At 50.1% G+C, this 18,298-nt stretch overlaps 1 protein-coding gene across 2 annotated transcripts in view; it reads right to left on the bottom strand.

The window, feature by feature from the left end:
* Positions 1–2,076: 2,076 nt before the first annotated feature.
* Positions 2,077–18,298, bottom strand: part of Sgsm2 (small G protein signaling modulator 2) — a 40,288-nt gene continuing 24,066 nt past the window's right edge. Inside the window, exons 12-24 of one of the 2 annotated variants that reach the window (XM_076870504.1) lie at positions 16,880–17,014; positions 12,761–12,914; positions 11,200–11,264; positions 10,972–11,117; positions 10,356–10,484; positions 9,901–10,083; positions 6,280–6,663; positions 5,888–6,012; positions 5,380–5,462; positions 5,119–5,228; positions 4,599–4,695; positions 3,831–3,998; positions 2,077–3,611 (exon numbers count right to left, since the gene is read on the bottom strand). In XM_076870504.1, the coding sequence (XP_076726619.1) occupies positions 3,523–3,611; positions 3,831–3,998; positions 4,599–4,695; positions 5,119–5,228; positions 5,380–5,462; positions 5,888–6,012; positions 6,280–6,663; positions 9,901–10,083; positions 10,356–10,484; positions 10,972–11,117; positions 11,200–11,264; positions 12,761–12,914; positions 16,880–17,014 (1,868 nt within the window). In that variant the 3' untranslated portion in view covers positions 2,077–3,522. The remainder of the gene's footprint in view (positions 3,612–3,830; positions 3,999–4,598; positions 4,696–5,118; positions 5,229–5,379; positions 5,463–5,887; positions 6,013–6,279; positions 6,664–9,900; positions 10,084–10,355; positions 10,485–10,971; positions 11,118–11,199; positions 11,265–12,760; positions 12,915–16,879; positions 17,015–18,298) is intronic. The other variant, XM_076870505.1, reaches the window with a different exon arrangement.

Here is an 18,298-nt window from a genome sequence, read left to right as displayed (position 1 = left end):
CTGAGGTAGGAGATGACAAGTTCAAGGCCAGCCTCAGCAATTCAGAGATACAGGCAATAACTTAGTGAAACCTGTCTGAAAATTAAAATTTAAAAAAACTAGGAATGTAGCTCAGTGGCAAAGTGCTCCTGAGGTTGGTCCCCAGTACCAAGACAAGAAACCCAGTCCCACCACCACAAACATGTCAGCCTTTTTCACTTGTGAGATGTGGGCTCCCTCTGCTGGTAGCTTGAGGAAGAGTTGGGTCACAGTCATTGGCCAACCAAGTGCTACTTCTGGGAGGGACTTGGGTAAGGATTAACCTTCATGAGTGCTCACTCAGTCCTGGCACTGACTGGGAACACAAAGACTCTGTCCTGGAAATGATGACCTAGGATCATCTGAGGGCGGAAACAGGCAGCAGTTCCCAGCCCTCCTGTACTCAGAAAATAGCAGGAGCCTGCAGAGACAGGCCTGTGGTCAGGGTAATTAATGGACAATGAAAAAAAAATTATGAATCCAGTTGTTTCGTTTATGAGCTCTTGCTCTGTAGGAGAGGAGGACTCACTTTCTGAGGAATGTCCCATGATGGTGTTTTTAGAGCCACTGTGCTTCAGACATTTATTTACTTATTGTATTTAACCCAGTGGCATGTTACATTCCTAGCCCTTTTAGTTTTTATTTTGAGAAAAGGACTCACCAAGTTGCTCAGGACCTTGCTAAATTGCTAAGGCTGGCCTTGAACTTGCCATCACCCTGCCTCAGAGTCGCAGAGATTACAGGTGTGAGACACCATGCCCAGAAGAACTATCATTTTGCTTGTAATTCCTTCTAGTGCCAAAAGCCCAGCCAGCAGTCTGGGTGAAAGGAATAGGCAAGATGGGAGGAAAGGAGCCAAGCCACTCTCAGGCTACTTTACTCAGTCCTTTGGTGGATCATTTCAAGTGGTCACAGCAGAAAGAATTCTGATTCCAGACTATGGAGCTAGCTGGGGGCGGGGAGTGTTTCCCTGAGGAGCTTATCAAGTCCCCTGACCCCAGAGATGCCCATGTCAGCTGTTTTTGTGGTACTGGGTATTGAACTCAGGAATGTCCTACCACTGACAGACATCCTCGGTTCTTTTTATTTATTTATTTTTAATGCTTATTTTTTTGTAGTTATAGATGGCCAGAATGCCTTTATTTTATTTATTTTATTTTTATGTGGTGCCGAGGATCGAACCTAGTGCCTCATGCATGTTAGGCAAGCGCTCTGCCACTGGGCTACAGCCCCAACCCGTTCTTTTTATTTTGAGACAGGGTCTTACTAAATTGCTGAGGCTATCCTCAAACTTATGATATTCCTACCTCAGCCTCCTGAGTCCCTGGAATTACAGGTGTGCGCCACCACACCTGGCTCTGTATCAACTGGTTTTTTTTTCTGGGCAACTCTGGCATGTTTTATAATAGCTGGGACCAGCCTGCTAGAGTCATGGGCTGGGATATTTAGCTGAATGAGTTAGCAACAGGCCCTAAAAACCATCAAGCCAGTGTCCTCTATACCTAGAAAACACAATAAGTGACTTGAGCCCTCTGCCCGGCACCACTTGATGATGTGACCCACAGTACTCTGGGTTACGGGAAGGGCAGGAGAAGAGGTGACCTGTAATTATAGTCAGGACCTGTTAATACAGCCAGGCCCTTTCTGTATCTCAGTAGGATCTGGGCCCTCCTGCCACTCCCTCCAGGGCTCTTCCTGACCCAGGCATCTCAAAGTGTCACAAGGGCAGGAGGGAGGGACTAGGATGCTCTTGTGATTCCCAGTCAGCTCCAGCTCCCCAGTGCAGCATGTCAGGAGGGCAGGCAGCTGGGGGCAAGGGGTTGGAGAGGTCACTGGTCAATCTGAGATGTGACCATGACTCTGAGGTGAGGCCCTCCAGCTAGCCAAGTACTTAGGTCTGACCATTACCTCCAAGTTCCTGACCAGCTCATGCAGCAGTGGCCCCCTTTACTTTTTCAATCATAGAGCATACAGAATTCCCAATGCATCATTAGTGTCTGGTGTCAGTCCCACAGGCAGTCCTCAGAGCCTCAAGTGTTGCCAAATGCTGTATTTATTGGTTGGTTACACTGAAGAGTATAGTTTCTGAGCCAAAAACATATATACTCCGCTCTCCACAAAACCACTGAGTCACTAAGGCAGGCACACAATGGCCACCATGCTTGGTGGAGGCCAAGGACTCACAGACAGGGGTGGGCAATGGGGTGGGCTGGCCCCCAAACAGGCCGTGCAGTGCCCAGGACAGGGGTGGGCTGGGAAGGCTGGGCTGGTTGCGGAATAGCTGCTGGGCTCTTTCTCATGATTCCCAAATGTGGGATGTCTGTATACCTTGGTGACTCTTGGGTAGGCCCCAAACCCAGATATGTCCCCAGGCAAGGCCTAGCATGAGCTGAGTGGAAGGGGCTGTGGGGTTGACAGAGCAAGCAGCATGCCTAAGTCTCAGGTCAGGAGCCACACCCTTCCTGGCACCCCTGCAAGTGCAGCTCCTCTCAGGGACTTCTGGATCCCTAGGCCTCTCAGCATCCTGAGAAGCCTATGGAAATCAGAGTGGGCCTTGCTTTTCACAAGCACCCCCATATCCCTTAGCCCCAGGGACTCAGCAGATTCCTGGGACAGGCAACAAGCTGCTCCTAAGCTCAGGACTGTCCCTGAGAAGAAGCTGTGACAGGACTGCCTCCCTATAAAATCACCTGGGGTTCCTCTGGAGAGCTAGTGATCCAGCTGTGCTCTAGATCATCCAACTAACAAGAATGTTACTTCCACAGTTTCAGGGATATATCTAATACATAAAGAAAGGACAGGGAGGTAAGAGTGACACTGTACAGACACATATAGGTGACCTGTACAGTAGGGAGAGCACTTGAGTTCACCTCAGGTGGCCAGAAGTGGTGGCAGTGCTGCTAAGGTGGGTTTTTCCCACCCAGGACCCACATCTGACTGCCCCAGAATCTTGGGAGAGGGCCTGGAAGGCAGCTTAGGTCTCCTGTCTCCAGGACACATGCCCTAAAAGGCAGCTGTTCTAGCTGCCCCAACTGGGACTGCAAAGGGGCTATCAGGAGAGAGAACACACAGAGCCCCATTGTCCCCTGCAACTCTTGACAGGTGGGGCCCAGGCTACTATATAGTCCCTGCTAGCTCTAGAGGGCCCCAGGTTGATTCAAGAGAGGCATTGGGGGACAGTCCAAGCTGAGGCTGCAGGTGGCAGTGGGGCTATTCCTAGTTGTTTAAGAGACCAGAGTAGGTGTGCCCCAAGGCAGCTGCTCTGTGAGGCCAACCCCTCCCATCCCATCCCTGATCTGAGGGCAGCCTGGCGCTGACTAGCCCTGCAGGGCCAGCACAGCCTGGAGTCAGATCCAGGCTCACAATCACTTTGTTAGGAACACAGCTGTGCAGGCAGGGACAGCTGGGGATTGGAGCAATCGGCTGTAATGCCCCTGCACCTCTTCCTGCTGGAGCCCGGGGGCCTGGTGCCCAGGCTCTCCATGCAGCCCCTGGCTACAGCCCTCATTTGTTCTCTATGAGCATCTGCACCTTGTGGACGAGGTCCCGGGCAATCCGCAGGATCTCCTGGGCATCATGATGCTCAGCCCGTTCTAGGGGAAACATAGATAATTGTGGGGAGCCCTGGAGAGGAGGTATAGGCTGGGAAGAGTCCTGTGGCGGAATACCCTTTCCACCTGCTGGGCTCTTGACTTCTGCCTATGGGGAAAGGACCCTGGTATTCTTGAGAACCCTCCAACTTTGCCCAGGACAGGAGTGGAGGCCCCCACGCCCCTGCTGGGGTTAGCCAGGATGACAGGGCCAGCTCATACCATTGAAGAACTTGATGATGTCAGTGAAGTCCATGTTGTTGTCACGGATGATCTCTCGGTAGGCCTCCACCAGGGCCAAGGCGATGAACAGCACAAAATGCTCGGATGAGATGTGCCTGGCTGCCCAGATCACCTCCCACACAGCAAACACATCCTCATACAGTAGTTCTAGGAACAGAAAAGGGCTGGTGTGCTCATCAGGCATAGGGCTGGGGCTAAGGCAAAGCCTGACTGCCCACAGGCTCCTAGATGGAGCCAGGTGGGAGTCAGAGCTCCACAGCCAAAGTCCTGGGATTCTCTGCAATACACACTACAAGGTTCAAGAACGGCCCAAGGCACACTGGGTTCCTGCAGACTCCACATCAGCACTTCATTTCAGGGCAACTTTACCTTTGATGCTCAGGAAGATTTGGTTTGAAAAAAAGCTCTGAAAACCATCACCTTTTAGGAGGGTGACTATAAACCCTGACTATGTTGTAGAATCACTTTGTGCACTTATAAAATCACATATGCTGAGCTGGAGTGTGGCTCAGCAGTGGAAAGCCTGCTTGGCATGCACAAGGCCTTGGATGATCCCCAGAGACAAAACCAAAACCCACACATACCCAGCCAGCCTCAATAGTCTGGGGCTGGGCCAGGGAAGGGGCCCTGGTAGTTTCTCAAAGCTCCCCATGTGGTGCCAAAGTAGAGTTAGAAGACCATTGACTTGGGGAAGATGAATCTCCCACTGCTCCTGACTCCAACCCAATGATCCAACCCGCTTCTTACCTCTCTTAAAATCCAGCAGGAACCAGCGGTAACAGAAATAGAAGTGGGTGTAGTCTCCATTCTGATGCATCAGCTCAAACAGCTCAGAGTCCAGGATCTCATAGGAGAAGAGGGAGACTGATCCCATGCTGTCTCTCTGCTATACCTACCCAGGGAGGCCTGGGCTCCCAGCCCCAGTCTTCAGCCTCTCTGTTGTGCTGTGCCAGCCCATCCTCACCCTCTTCCCCTGAGGTCTCCTTAGTGGGGGTTGCCCCACTGTCTTCTCTGGGCTGTATTATTTTGGGATTATAATGTCTGGGTGTTTGATTTTACCATCAACTATACTACTCACTAGAACTTACAAGTATGCACACACCTTGAGTCCTCCCCAGTTTGTAATATAGACAACAATGGTTTTGAAAACAAAAGAAATTAAACTTCTATCTAAAAGACATTTCTGCAATGCTCCTGATTTCCCTTTGGCTGACAGACTAGCCCAGCACTGCCTAGTCACAGGCCCAGGGGTGGCTGCAGACCTCACCTGGATGAGGGAGCGCATGTTGGCAAAGTGAGTGTCCATGGCGCCCCCATTGGGGAAGTTCAGGCTCATCCTCTTCATGAGGTGACTGAAGCAGCTGTAGGCCAGCTGATCTGAGGAGAGATGTGGAGACAGCAGGGCAGTACACCCAGAAAACATGCAGGCTGACATTCCCCCCTCCCAGATCTAGCCATCTTTTCCTTTCTCCAGTTTGTTAGCCCAAACCCAACTTCATTTGGAGGACTCACATACCCCATCTCTCACCATTGTCAAGGATAACCAGGAGAGGTGCCAGCAGATCACACATGCCCTGCACATAGCCCACGTCCAGGTGCTCCCACACATAGCTGAAATGCCAGGGGTGATCACTGTGACTGTTCCCCATCCTTCCCTCCCTTGGGGGGTCCCTAGGGAGTTGGCCCTAGACCAGCCATAAGTCAGACTTTGCATGACTGTGAAGCACTTTCTGTGTGGGAGACAGTGGGGAACTGCCCTTGGCCCCTGTTCCTGAGGTACTTAGGAAAAGAAATAAAAAGCCATCACAACTTGGCATGTGGGGCAGGGGAACAAAGACAGGTAAAGCTTCCTGAAGAAGTATGGCCAAAGTAGGGATCTCAAGGACCTCTGGGAATGCAGAGGGGTAGGGTGAGGGGCATTGCAGGGAGTGTTCCAAATAGAGGGCCCAGTGTGACCCCAGTGCAGATCAGGAGAGGAGAAATACTCAGCACAACTGGAGGTCCCCACCCCGCCCTGCCCTGTCCCATAATGGCACCTGCACATGATGTCTCTGAGCCGCTCGAGGTTGGGGGTTGTGAAATACCAGTAGTTCCGGTCACATCTCTGCACGTCCTTGTCTATGCGGTGTAGATTTAAGGCCACAGTGTCCAATAATTCTATCTGGAAGAGTGGTCAGCTCTCAGGGCTGAGGCTGACCAGTCCCTCCCAGGTTGGGGATACAATATGGTGCCCAAAGAAATGCAGTCAAACAGGGAACCCAGGGAGCTCTGAGAATAGAGTTCCTAGGGATGCACTGAGTTGGGCTCAATGCTCCCTTCCAGACAGTTAGGGCACCCTGCCCTCCACCCTGCAACCTATCCTCAAGTATTGGGGTGCTGGGAGGGCCCGAGGTCAGCTGAGAATGATGCCCGAAGAACATTCACGTACAGTGTAGGCCGCAGCACACACAGCTGTGAGCTCTCCGGCTGCCTCCAGCTCACTGGCCTGTGAAACCTTTTCTTGGCTGGGATCCTGAGGCTCAGAGAAAGTGTGGCCTGTAGGTGCTGGCCCATCAGAGCCTTCTTCTCCACCACCATCCTCTTCAAAGCCCACACTCTGGCCCTCATCTAGGCTGGACTGGATGCCTGATGCCACAGAGTAATTGCGGGAGGACGGCAGCCCTGAGTCAGGAGAATCAAACTCCACTGACTGCTGCTGCTCCACCATGGCTGTGCCTGGAGTCCCAACTCCTGGCTCCTGCTCAGGCTTTGGTCTGGAATCTTCGGGGCACTGAGGCCCTGGGGGCTCCAGATCATCCACAGAGATAAACACCTGGTGGAAGTAAAGATGGTGGCTCCTACCTGTATTCCAGGACCTTCCCATAGATCCTGCCTCTGGATGGAGCCCACATGGAGAATTCTCTTCATAACCCTACTTCTACCCACAGCCCTCAACATTGCTACCCTGGCTACAAAGTGGCTTCTGGCCCAGATAACCAGACAGAAGAAATAAGGGTCTGAACAAAGGAAGTCACCGTTTTCAGCCCTCTCCAGCCCCTACACATGTGAATGCTCTAGGCCTTCCCGCAGCTGTTGCAGGGAAGACATGGGAGCAGAGGCCTGGATGCTCAACGGACAACTGGAGTTAAGTGACAGTCAACAAACGCCTGAGCCTGACAAGGTGGTGCACGCCTGTAATCCCAGTGGTTCGGAAGCTGAGATAGGAGGATCATGAGTTCAAAGCCAGCCTCAGCAAAAGCAAGGCACTAAGCAACTCAGTGAGTCCCTGTCTCTAAATAAAATACAAAATAGGGCTGGGGATGTGGCTCAGTGGTTGAGTGCCCCTGAGTTCAGCCCCAGTACCCTCTCTCCCCCCGCAAAAAAATGCCTGAAGGAAGGAGCCCAGGAGAGCTGTTCCAGTGTCTTGGTATAGCTGCTGTGGGGAGGGCAGGCTGGAGGTTTGAGGTAAAGCAAGTTCTTTCTTATTTTCAGTACTCAATATTTATCAGGAAAAGAAACTTCTGTAGCAGGTATCTACTCAGTTATGTTGGCCTTCAGATAAGCTTCAGACAGCTAAGCAGTAGAAGGAAACATGTTCTACTGCCTGGAAGCAGTACACCACCCTGGCTGAGTCACAGGGAAAATAAGAGACAAATAGGCTGTTTTTGTTTTTTCTCTGTTGGGAAAGGGATGCTAAAAGTAGTTTTCACTCTAGGTAAGAAGTCTGAAGTATCAGATAATATCACAATTCTAAGACAATTAAGAACTCCAGAATATTGCCAGCAAGGAAGGGTAATAATACTTCTGTGAGTGAGGCAACTGTACCTCAGCTGTACAGGCTAAGGTTTTAGGAAAAACCAAAGCCACAGAGACAGAGACAGAGAAAATATATTCATAAGTAGGGAAATAGGAATGAAGTATATGGAAAACAGAGTGTATCTTATTAGTTTTCTTCCTTTCTTTCACTAGGGATTGAACCCAGGGCACTTTACCAGTCTTTTTAATTTGCTTTTTTTTTTTTTTTTTTTGGTACTAGGGATTGAACCCAGGTTTGCTTAACCACTGAGCCTTTTTTTTTTTTTAATTGTATGTGGACTCAATGCCTTTGTTTTTATGTGGTTCTAGAATCAAACCCAGTGCCTCATACTTGCGAGGCAAATGTTCTACCACTGAGCTACAACTCCAGACACCACCCCCAGCCCTTTTTTTATATTTTCCTAGAGACAGGGTCTTGCTGACTTGTTAAGTGCCTCTCTAATTTGCTGAGACTAGCTTTGAATTCGCATTTCTCCTTCCTCAGCCTCTGGAGCCACTGGGATTATAGGTGTGCACCATGGTGCCCAGTTATTTATTTTTTTTCCTTCTCTCCTTTTTTTTTAAAAAAAAAAACACTTATTTTTATTTTATTTATTTATTTTTATGTGGTGCTGAGGATCGAACCCAATGACTCATGGGTGCTGGGCAAGCACTTTACCCCTGAGCTACAACCCCAGCCGGTGCCCATCTATTTTTAATCTTTTTTTTTTTCTTTTTTAAACAATTGACTTTATTTATTTATTTTTTAATATTTGGCGGACACAACATCTTTGTTTGTATGTGGTGCTGAGGATCGAACCCGGGCTGCATGCATGCCAGGCGAGCGCGCTACCGCTTGAGCCATATCTCCAGCCCCTCTATTTTTAATCTTGAGACAGGGTCTAGCTAAATTGCTGAGACTGACCTTGAATTTGCCATCCTCCTGCCATGGGCTCCCAAGCTGCTGGGATTATAGACATGTGCCACTGTGCCCTGCTAGTTATATGTACGTACTGCTCCAGTTTATATTGTCTATAAGGGTCCCAGGTGTGCTGGTACACGCCAGTAATCCCAGCAACTCAGGAGGCTGAGACAGGAGGATTGCAAGTTCGTGACCAGCCTTAGCAATTCGGTGAGGCCCTAAGCAACTTAGTGAGACTCTGTCTCAATAAATAAATAAATAAATAAAAAAATAAATAGAGTAGGGCTGGGGATATAGCTCAATTGATAGAGTGCTTGCCTTTCATGCATAAGGCCCTAGGTTCAATCCCCAGCACCACAAAAAAATAAAAAATAAAATAAAAAGAGCTGGGGATGTAGCTCAGTGATAAAGCACCCCTCTGGGTGCAATCCCCAGTACCAAAATAATAATAATAATAATAATAATAATAATAATAATAATAATAATAATTTATTTAGTAAAGAGGCAATTTTAAAGAAAAACAAGTTAATAAAAGTGTCTTTGAAAGAGAAATTTATCAGCTTTGGTTGGGCCAAGCAGCTATCGTTCCATAGTCTTTTTCTTTCTCTTTCTCATGCTATGTGTGTTTGTGTTTGTGTGTGTGTGTGTGTGTGTGTGTGTGTGTGTGTTTTGCTGGTACCCAGGGATTCAGTATGCTAGGCAAGTGATCTACCACATGAGCATACCAGACTCATGACCCTAGTTTAGAACTTGCTGTTGTAAAGGAAGAATTACCACCAGTGCTCTGAACTAGCTCTGCATGGGCAATTCTACAAGACAATAAAACATCACAGGGAAGGGAAGATCTTGTCAGTGGATACCAGTGGGATTGCTCTAAGTGCTCCCCTGTCTTCTGGCCAGCAACTCTGGGTGAAGCCTCTGCAGTCAGAAGCATTACGAGCACAGTGGAGGAATGGAGACCAGAGATGGGAAGTTCTTGCCTGAACACTCTGCTGTCATGAAGAGTGGATCCAGACCTGGAACCCAGGGGTACCTGTTGCTAGGCTTGAGTTCTTTCAACAAGGAGGGAAAGCTTCTTCCCTAAATCCCAACAAACCCATCTTTCCTTACTAGTCTATCGAAACAGAACAAACACAAAAGTTATCTCATTTTATCCTCATGGCACTCAGCATCCAGAGAAGTTGGCAGCAGAGTGGCAGTTAACCCTTTTCTCAGTCAAAGAAAACAAGACACAGACATATTAAACCTTCTTCCTAGGGCTCTGCTGCCAGGATTAGAAGCTGTGCTTGTGCTCAGGACTCCTGAGTATCAAATGCTGATGCCCCCCCACACCCCTGGGGCCATCGGGCTCACGTCGTTGCTGATGGTGGAGTCTCGGTGGATGAGGCGCTGCACGTGGCTGTCGATGCTGCTGCCTGAGGAGAACTTGGTGAGCGTGGCTGGGTGAGCTTCCCGCTCCCGCTGCCTCACCACCACCTCACAGGCCTTCCATTCCGCCAACACCTGCTGGTACCTTGCTGCCACCGCTGTGTCTACCTGTGCTCAGACCACACCATGAATATGCAGGGAGGGTGTACCAGGGCCTCCTCCTTAGGAGGTGGGCACACTGGACCTTTGGCCCTGAGGCACAGAGGTCAGAAACTAGAGTAGGATCTTGGGTGAGGTCATTGGGACCATGCTACTACCACATTCCTCTGTAATGTTTCTTCTGGCTAGGAAGGGGCTGAGGCTTCTAAGGACCCCTCCCTGGAGGTGCTTGGCCCAGCCCCCCCACCTCCCTACGCCCCATGAGAACGGGTTCCTCTTACCTGCTCCATCTCCTTTTTGCTCATGCCAAATTTATAGTGGCCAAGGAGGAAGGGCCAGACGTCCTTGCGGATCTCATGTTCCACACCTCCGTAGTACACCTGCCTTAGCAGCTCCAGCTCCTTATAGTTCTAAGGGGCCCAGGGATAAAGACTATGTGGCTCCCACAGTCACAGTGCTCCAGCTGGTTGAGCCCCATCCCATGGAGGGGGGGCCAAGGCAATGGCCTTCAGTCATTCAGCTTAGGGATGGCCATGTCCTCCTGTGCCCCAGGTTACAAGTGGATGAGATCTAATTCACCCTCCTTCCTTACAGGGCAGGAAATGGAGCCCAGAGGGAGGTGGCGATCAGCCTGAGGTCACAGAGCAATATGGAAGCAGAACAGATTCTCAGCCTAGTTCTTTCCCACATGGACTCACAGACCCAGCTGTATGTGATTCCACTATGACACAGTTACTCCATGGCCATCAATCCTGGCCTGTCAACCTCACGCCAAACACATTTTCCCCGAATGCCCATTTAGTCTATAAAAACTGCTCCCAGACCCGACAGCTATGCACAACTACTGCCCACTCCAGCCCTCTACCTGGCCTCTGGCTACAGAGCCCCAGTTCATACCTTTTTGTCCTTCTGATACTTGCTCCACACATCCTTGGTGAGGCCTCCCAAGGCCCCTGGGGGTCGATCAGGTGGGATAATGTTGTGATGCACCAGTGCTGACAGGTGGGTCCGTACCGTGGACAGGTGGCGGCAGTAGGCCAGCCCTGCAGTGGGGAGCAGGAGACTGTACCAGAAGTACATCCCCACCCCCTGGTCCCTCACAGTCCCATCTCACCACACACTCACAGCCATAGAAGGCCCGGGACACGATCTGCCTCTTCATGCTCTCACACAGCAGCCTGAGGGGCAACCTGTGGAAACAACCTGGTTCAGAGGCCCAGGGCTATGGCCTGAGGTGGGGGAAGGATGAGAAGGGGAAGATATTCTGGCCTAGGAGGCAGGCAAGGTCCTTAGGATGGCACAGCAGCATGTCAACAGCTCCCTGTCCCTGCCAGTCAACATCAACTTTGCTGCCAGGGATGGGGGACACCAGCCCCCAACCACCCAGCAATCTTGGGCAACTAATTTCCCCTTAGTGAATCTTGGTTTCCTCATGTGAAAATGAAGAGAGACCACCTCAGAGCATAAGAAGTAACAATAAAAAAACATGAAGTAACAATTTAGAGGAAAGCACCCAGCCACTGGCCCTACAAAAAGGCTATTTGCATATTGCTCTTACACATGGCAGGTGCTCAGAGACTTGTTGAGTGTCCTCAGACATATAGCCTGACAGTAGGGTCTATGCGCACACTAGGAAGGGGAGCTCACAAGTGTTGGGCACCTACTTTGTGTAGGCACATGCCTGGCATTCACTTACTTAGTCCTCACCAGTGCTGTAGAAAGCAGGCAATGTTATCTCCACTTTATGAGTGAGGAAACTGAGGTTTAAAAATGTAGAGGCTAGAGCGCTAGCCTAGCACACGTGAGGTTCAATCCCCAGCACCACATCAAAAAACTAAATAAACCAAATGAAGGTACTGTATCCATCTACAACTTAAAATGTCTTTAAAAAAAATGTAGAGGAGAGCTGGGGATATAGCTGTGTTGGTAAAGTGCTTGCCTTGCATGCATGAGGCCCTGGGTTCAATTCCCAGCACCAAAAAAAAAAAAAAAAAAAAAAAAATTGTAGGAGTGTTGGGGTTGGTAGAGCACTTGCCTAGCATGTGTGAGGCACTGGTTTGATCCTCCACACCACATAAAAACAAATAAATAAATTAAATAAATGTACTGTGTCCATCTACATTTAAAACAATTTTTAAAAATATTTGGTTTTTTAGTTTTAAGTGGACACAATATCTTTATTTTATTTTTATATGGTACTGAGGATTTAACCCAGTGCCTCATGCATGCTAGGCGAGCACTCTGCCTAGTCCCTAAAAAAAAATATTTTTTAAAAAAATGTAGAGGTTGGGCTGGGGATGTAGCTCAAGCGGTAGCGCACTGGCCTGGCATGTGTGCGGCCCGGGTTCGATCCTCACACCACATACAAACAACGATGTGTCCGCCAAAAACTGAAAAATAAATATTAAAAAATTCTCTTTCTCCTCCCCCTCTCTCTTAAAAAAACAAAAGAAAACAAAACAAACAAACAAAAAAAAAAAAAACAGCAATTAAAAAAAAAAATGTAGAGGCTCAGGGAGACCCAGCAACTTGCTGAAGTCACCTGTATATCACAAGTGAAATTTGAATCCAGGTTTGTCCAACTCTAGAGACAACCCTTGTCATACAAGTGACAGCCTCTGAGGACAGAGGGACACACATGAACAGACATGCTAACAGGAAGCTGATCTGGGCCCTGCCTACTCACCGGTCTGGGACACAGCTGCAGTGACTGGGGGTTGCATATGGGGAGCTGTTGGAGGAGCAGGAGAGGCAAGAGGAGCGCTGGCTGCACAGGGGTTCTAGGTGCCAGGCTGTCAGGCTGGGCCCAAAGCCCTGCATCTCGATCATGTCGCCAGCATCTGAGGGCAGGAAGGGGCATGGTCAGCAGCTGGAAGGCCTCCTCCCCCAAGCACCCTGGGGTATGCCCACCTCTGTGCCCAGAGCTGCAGCATAAAGTCACCCGTTGGTGGAAAAATCACAGAGGTGGTTGCTGCCTGGTGCAGAGCCCAGAGATGGAAATGGTGGAAGAGGGCACTTGACACTTCTCAGCCTTCACTAAACCCAGAGAGGTTGTCTTTCATGTGTGATAAAATACTTGGACTGAGTCAGAGGTGATTTGCTTACCTACCTCTGTCTCACTACCAGCAAACTCTTGCTTTTCTAGAGGGAGGGGAAGGAAAGAGAAGGAATAGCCAAGACCTGCTGAGCTCTCTGAAATGCTACCAGTTAGCCTGACCTCTAAGGGCTTGGCTTGATTCTCTAGAGTAAAACTCTGAGATGCCCAAGAAGGTACTTGGAACACCTCAATCTGTGACCCTGCCCAGACAGGGGAGTCTCTAGTGACTAAAGCCCCTGAGGGTCCTTGAGCTACTTGTCCACAGGCCTCACTCAGCATCTCTGCTTGAGGGATTTTAGATATGGTGGCCAGTGGCTAAGTAGGAACAGTGCTCCCTGCCTAGGCTGGACACCTTGAAGCCTAAACGGACTGCACTAGATATGGCGGCTCCGCTCAGGTAAGCTGGAAGGGAGGGCAGAATTCCGAAGGCTGCCAAGGACTCTGGCATCCAATGCAGAAGTCACAGACAAATGTACCCAGGTACAGCCTCCTAAGATGACTCCTTGGATATGTCTACACCAATGCAGATGGAACTTTCTCAGCCAGCCCTGCTAGTCTAAATCAGAACCCAAGACCCTTGAGAGTTTCCAGGACCCAAGTAGGGAAGGGCACTGCTCAGCGGGGATACTGATAGGTCCTGGAACCACAGAGATGAAGCACAGTGAGGGCAGGAAATGAAAGGACCCAGAGGTGATACCACAAGGGAGGGAGAGAGCAGAGCAGAGTGAAGAAGAACAAGGAGAGAGAGCTGTGTGTGCTGAGGACACTGTTTCTTTCGGCTGTGGCTTTCTTGGTGAATCTAGTGCGGTCCTGGCCCACCATGGACTGGAGCAGGCCTAGGCTTGGTTTTTCTGGGACTCAGACTCCAGCTCTGGGTATGCCTTATAAGGAGGGCTGAGCTGATCCTTCTCCAGGCCCCTCAGGGATTGCCTTGCCTTGACCCCCCCAAGATCCATGGCAGGTATTTGTGTAGATATCTGGCCCTTCAGCTCCAACAGGAGGCAAATTAAGGAAACATACTTGGTGGGGTGGGGGCTGCGGCTCTGGGAGTGAGGGATTGCAAGCCATGCCCGAGATTCTAGGAAGAAAAGAGGGAAGGGGCAAAGTGCAGGTGGGGTGGGACAGGAGCCCAGGTCATGCCCCTGCAGCGAGAGAGAGGCCAATCCTGGGAGGAGCCAAGGTAAGAGTTGGCCCAGCTGGACAGGCAGCAGGCAGGCAGGCAGGGAGGGTGACAGGTGCAGAGGGTGGAGGGTGGGCACACGGGGAAACCAAAGCTCATACCCAGAAAGCAGGGCCCAACCAAGGCAGGTCTCCTGGGTCAATGCTCTTCACCTTAATTCTCCAGGAAGGAGCTGAACCAGCCAGCACTGACTGAGCATGGCATCTGAACAACCCAGTGCAGACAGCTGGAGCTCTGGAGTGACTGGGTGAGGGGCAGCAGGCTGGATGGAGGGTCTGCTGGGTTAGCTTTGACTCTGACTCTCTCCTCTGAGCATGAGGAAAGTGTAAAGCAAACAATCAGGGTGGGTGAACCCCACAGCCCCTAAGACTCCGAGTGAAAGGTGCCTGGCCTGGAGCAGAATTAGAGTGAACAGCATCTCTGCTCGTTCGGGGAGGCAGCAGGGAAAGGAGGGAGAGGAGGGGGAGGAGGAGATCTGGACACCCCGCCACTTGAGTCACATGCACAAGTCAAGCATGTTGCAGGCCTCAAAAGCAACGGCTAGCAGAATGGACTCAACAGTGTTGTCATTATGGACTGGAGTGGAAGTGGGGGCTCCCATCCCCTATCCCCTCTCCCCCAACCATTGACAGATTCTGCTCTCATACCTCCTCCCCTTTCCCAAGTACTGGGGGCCTCAGGACTGCATCCTGGGTTGTCTAGCCCCTGAGTTCTACAAGAGAATGCCCAGACAAATCCCAGGTCCTCTGGGTCAAAAGTCTCTGATCCCAGAAGCCTCAGCTTTAAGACTGGTCAGGAATGACTTTTCTTTCTTTCTTTCTTTCTTTCTTTTTTTTTTTTTCACTAGGATTGAACCCAGGTCATTTTACCATTGAGCTATATCCCTAGTCATTTTTTTATTTTTTATTTTGAGACAGGGTCTTGCAGTTGCTGGGGCTGGTCTCAAACTTTAGATGCTCCTGCCTCAGCCTCCCAAGTGGTTGGGATTTCAGGTAAGCACTACCATGCCCGGCAGGGATGGCTTCTCTATTACCAATTTCTGCCAAGACAAGGGTTCTTTGAGACCTACAGCCTCCAGCCTCTAGCCTGATTGCCAGTTCATGGGATAACAAGGTCCCTCTCAAAGCTTAACCTTCTTACTCAAATTCAGTTAACCCGTAAATAAGCATCAGTGCCAAGTCCAAGTTTGCAAGGAAACAGATGGCAGGCATGTATATAGGCAGTAAGAATATTCCTACCTGGGCCTGGCCTATAGACTTTTGTTGGAAGGTCTGGTAGGGAGGGCAGGCCCCAGGGCAGGATGTGGCAAGAAGAGAAGCAGCTGGCAGTGTCAGCTAAGGGGGTGCTAAGTGTGGGTTAAACCACAGACCTGGCTCTCCTGGGATGGTGGCATATTATTGGCTTAGTAGCCGGGCTAAGGAATAGAGTTCCTTAGCAGAACTTTATGGAAGCATAAGGAGAGTATTACATATTCTTAAGACTCCTCCTTTTGAGGCAGGGAAAGCAATTAATTTTGGCATGAAATGGTTAGGGATAGAGAAGTTTGCTAATCTTCGAGAGAGCTGGCTCAGCCCCTTCTGATCAGCCTTTCCTTAAGAGTCCCTTCCTAACCCTCACAACACTCCTGGCTGACAACTCTCCAAAAAGAGTGGGATTCCCTCTCTTCAAAACCAGCTCTGTGCTAAGACAGACAGTGTGGGCAGGGGAACACTGAAGGATTGCAGGCACTGTGTTGTGTTATTCCCAATGAAGGGGACCTCTTCAATCATGAACTCTAAGGTCTGTGAGGATGGGACACACCTGTCTGACATCTCTGGCACAGCACGTGGCACAGATGAAGAAACCGAGCTTTGAAATGATGAGGTACAGAAAGCCAGGGGCATATCTGGGGCAGGAATTTATGTTGCCATGTCCTAAGTCTATGTCCCTTCCTGGAAATCCTGCTGCAGATATTTCTAGATTTCATGCTAAAGTACCAGGCCATACCTGCTGGAGCCTGTAGGCCTGCTGGGAAAACAGAGCCCTAGAGTCTCTTCCCAAAGTGGCCCCTGACCTGTCTGACCCCATCCCTGCCCCAGGAAGGGTCTGGTACCCCTATCCTGTTTCTATTAAGTCAGGAGTCAAAAGCACAGGACTGAGGCTGCCTTTCCCAATCAGCAGGAGAAAAGGAAAGAGACCACTATCTGGTGCTTACCAGCAGGAATGCTAGGTGCGAGGAGGGGCTCAGGGAGCCATTCAGCCCCATAAGAGGCAATCAGATAGTCAGCCTTTCCCTTCAGAGGCTCATCTTCCCTCTCAGCATGAAGCCTCCTCCTTATACTCAGAATTATTCACTCTATTATGTCCCTCTTTTTGCCAGCACCTGTCTAGCTTCCTTGCATCCTTATCTGCCTCCTGATGGAAGGGAACCACCCTGGGTTAAGTCCCCTAATGCCAACACTGCTGTTTGAGCCCTGTGGTGGGTGGCAGGTGGGCCCAGGGGGTGGGGTGGAGGATGAGGTGGGTCAGGGACGGGGAGGGATAAAAACCTTTCATCGGATTGGGAGCTGTGAGGTTCCGCGAGCAGATCATTGAGAGCATCGAGTGCAGTTTATCCTCCTCTTCCTCATCATCGTCCACCGAGGCCGCGCGGCTGGCCGCTAGGTGGTGGTAGTTAATAGTGACTGCTCAAAGAGAATAGCGAGAGAGGCAGAGGCATGAGGACCCTAGTCCCTGGGTCAGTGAGACCAACTCCTTCCTTGAGGTGAGTGGCATGGAGCTGGGATCACGTTGAACCTGCAGGGCATAGAAGATGGGCGTGGGGGGTAGCCTGAGAGCCCTCTGATGAGTACTTAGGAGAGTATAGAAGGCAAGGGGCTGGGCAGCAGTTACAGAGCCCTACTCTTCCAAGGGGCTCTTTCTAGAAAAAACAGAAGAGAGAGAACTGGTGTGTATGTGTGTGTGTGTGTGTGTGTGAGAGAGAGAGAGAAAGAGAGAGAGAGAAAAAGAGTGAAGGAGAGAGGGAGGGAGAAATATAGGAACTATTTGAGATAGGTTAGCAACTTAGGAGCTCGCCAGCCCTGGCCAAGGTGGACAGGACTACTGGCCGATGGTCAATGGTCATTCTTCAGCTCTAATTATGGTCAGGCTGAATCGAATCTGAAATTTACCCCAAACTCCCATAGACTCAACCTTTTCCTTCTCCAAGGGTTTTCCCAGAGCCACCTTGCCCTTGAGAAGCCCGAGTCCCTCAGCTGAGCTCCAGCTCCTGTTGCCCTGGATTGCCTTTGGGGAATTAGGGGTTCTTAAAGTGAAGTTTCGAACATTGGGAAATGCCATCAACTGAAGAGAGGAAGGAGAGACTGAAGAATCTAAACTAAACAACAACCTGAGATTAAATGCCAGGTTTGCAAACACATTCAGGCAAAAAGATGTCTCCTTGTCAGGCCATCTGGGAGGGAAGGGGGATTCTTCTCACCTTGTGCCTTCCAAACTTTTGGGACAATTGGTGCTGTGGCTACATGTATGCTGTTTGGGTCATCTGCCCTCCAATACTGAGACAACTTATTGACAACTTTTTGGTACCAATTAAGAAATTTAGGGAGCAGGTGGTCTGGTGGGCAGTAGATACTCTGGGCTGGCAAATTCTCTGACCTTATCTACGTGAACCGTGAGTCTCAACAAGAGAAACCTATGGGTCGAAGCAGCAAAAAGGGAAGTTTGGTGTTGGTAGATACTCAAGAGATAGACCCCTTAGGCCGAGGGGTGTCTGACAAAGGCAGGCAGGACCTATGAGGGCCCAGCTACCTTTGTGCCCCCAGCCCTCAACATCCAAATCTCACCCTCTTCAGAAGCAACCCCAACCTCAGTCAGAGCTCCTCTTGTCAAATGCCGGCTTGAAGAGAGCTCCGGCTCTAGGGGAGTTGGTGAACAACTTGCTTTGTCCAAAAGAAGCGCAAGTCCCATGC

Source organism: Callospermophilus lateralis, chromosome 11 (assembly GCF_048772815.1).
Source record: "Callospermophilus lateralis isolate mCalLat2 chromosome 11, mCalLat2.hap1, whole genome shotgun sequence".
NCBI classification, from domain to species: Eukaryota; Metazoa; Chordata; class Mammalia; order Rodentia; family Sciuridae; genus Callospermophilus; species Callospermophilus lateralis.
This window is presented reverse-complemented; position numbering and strand designations above follow the sequence as displayed.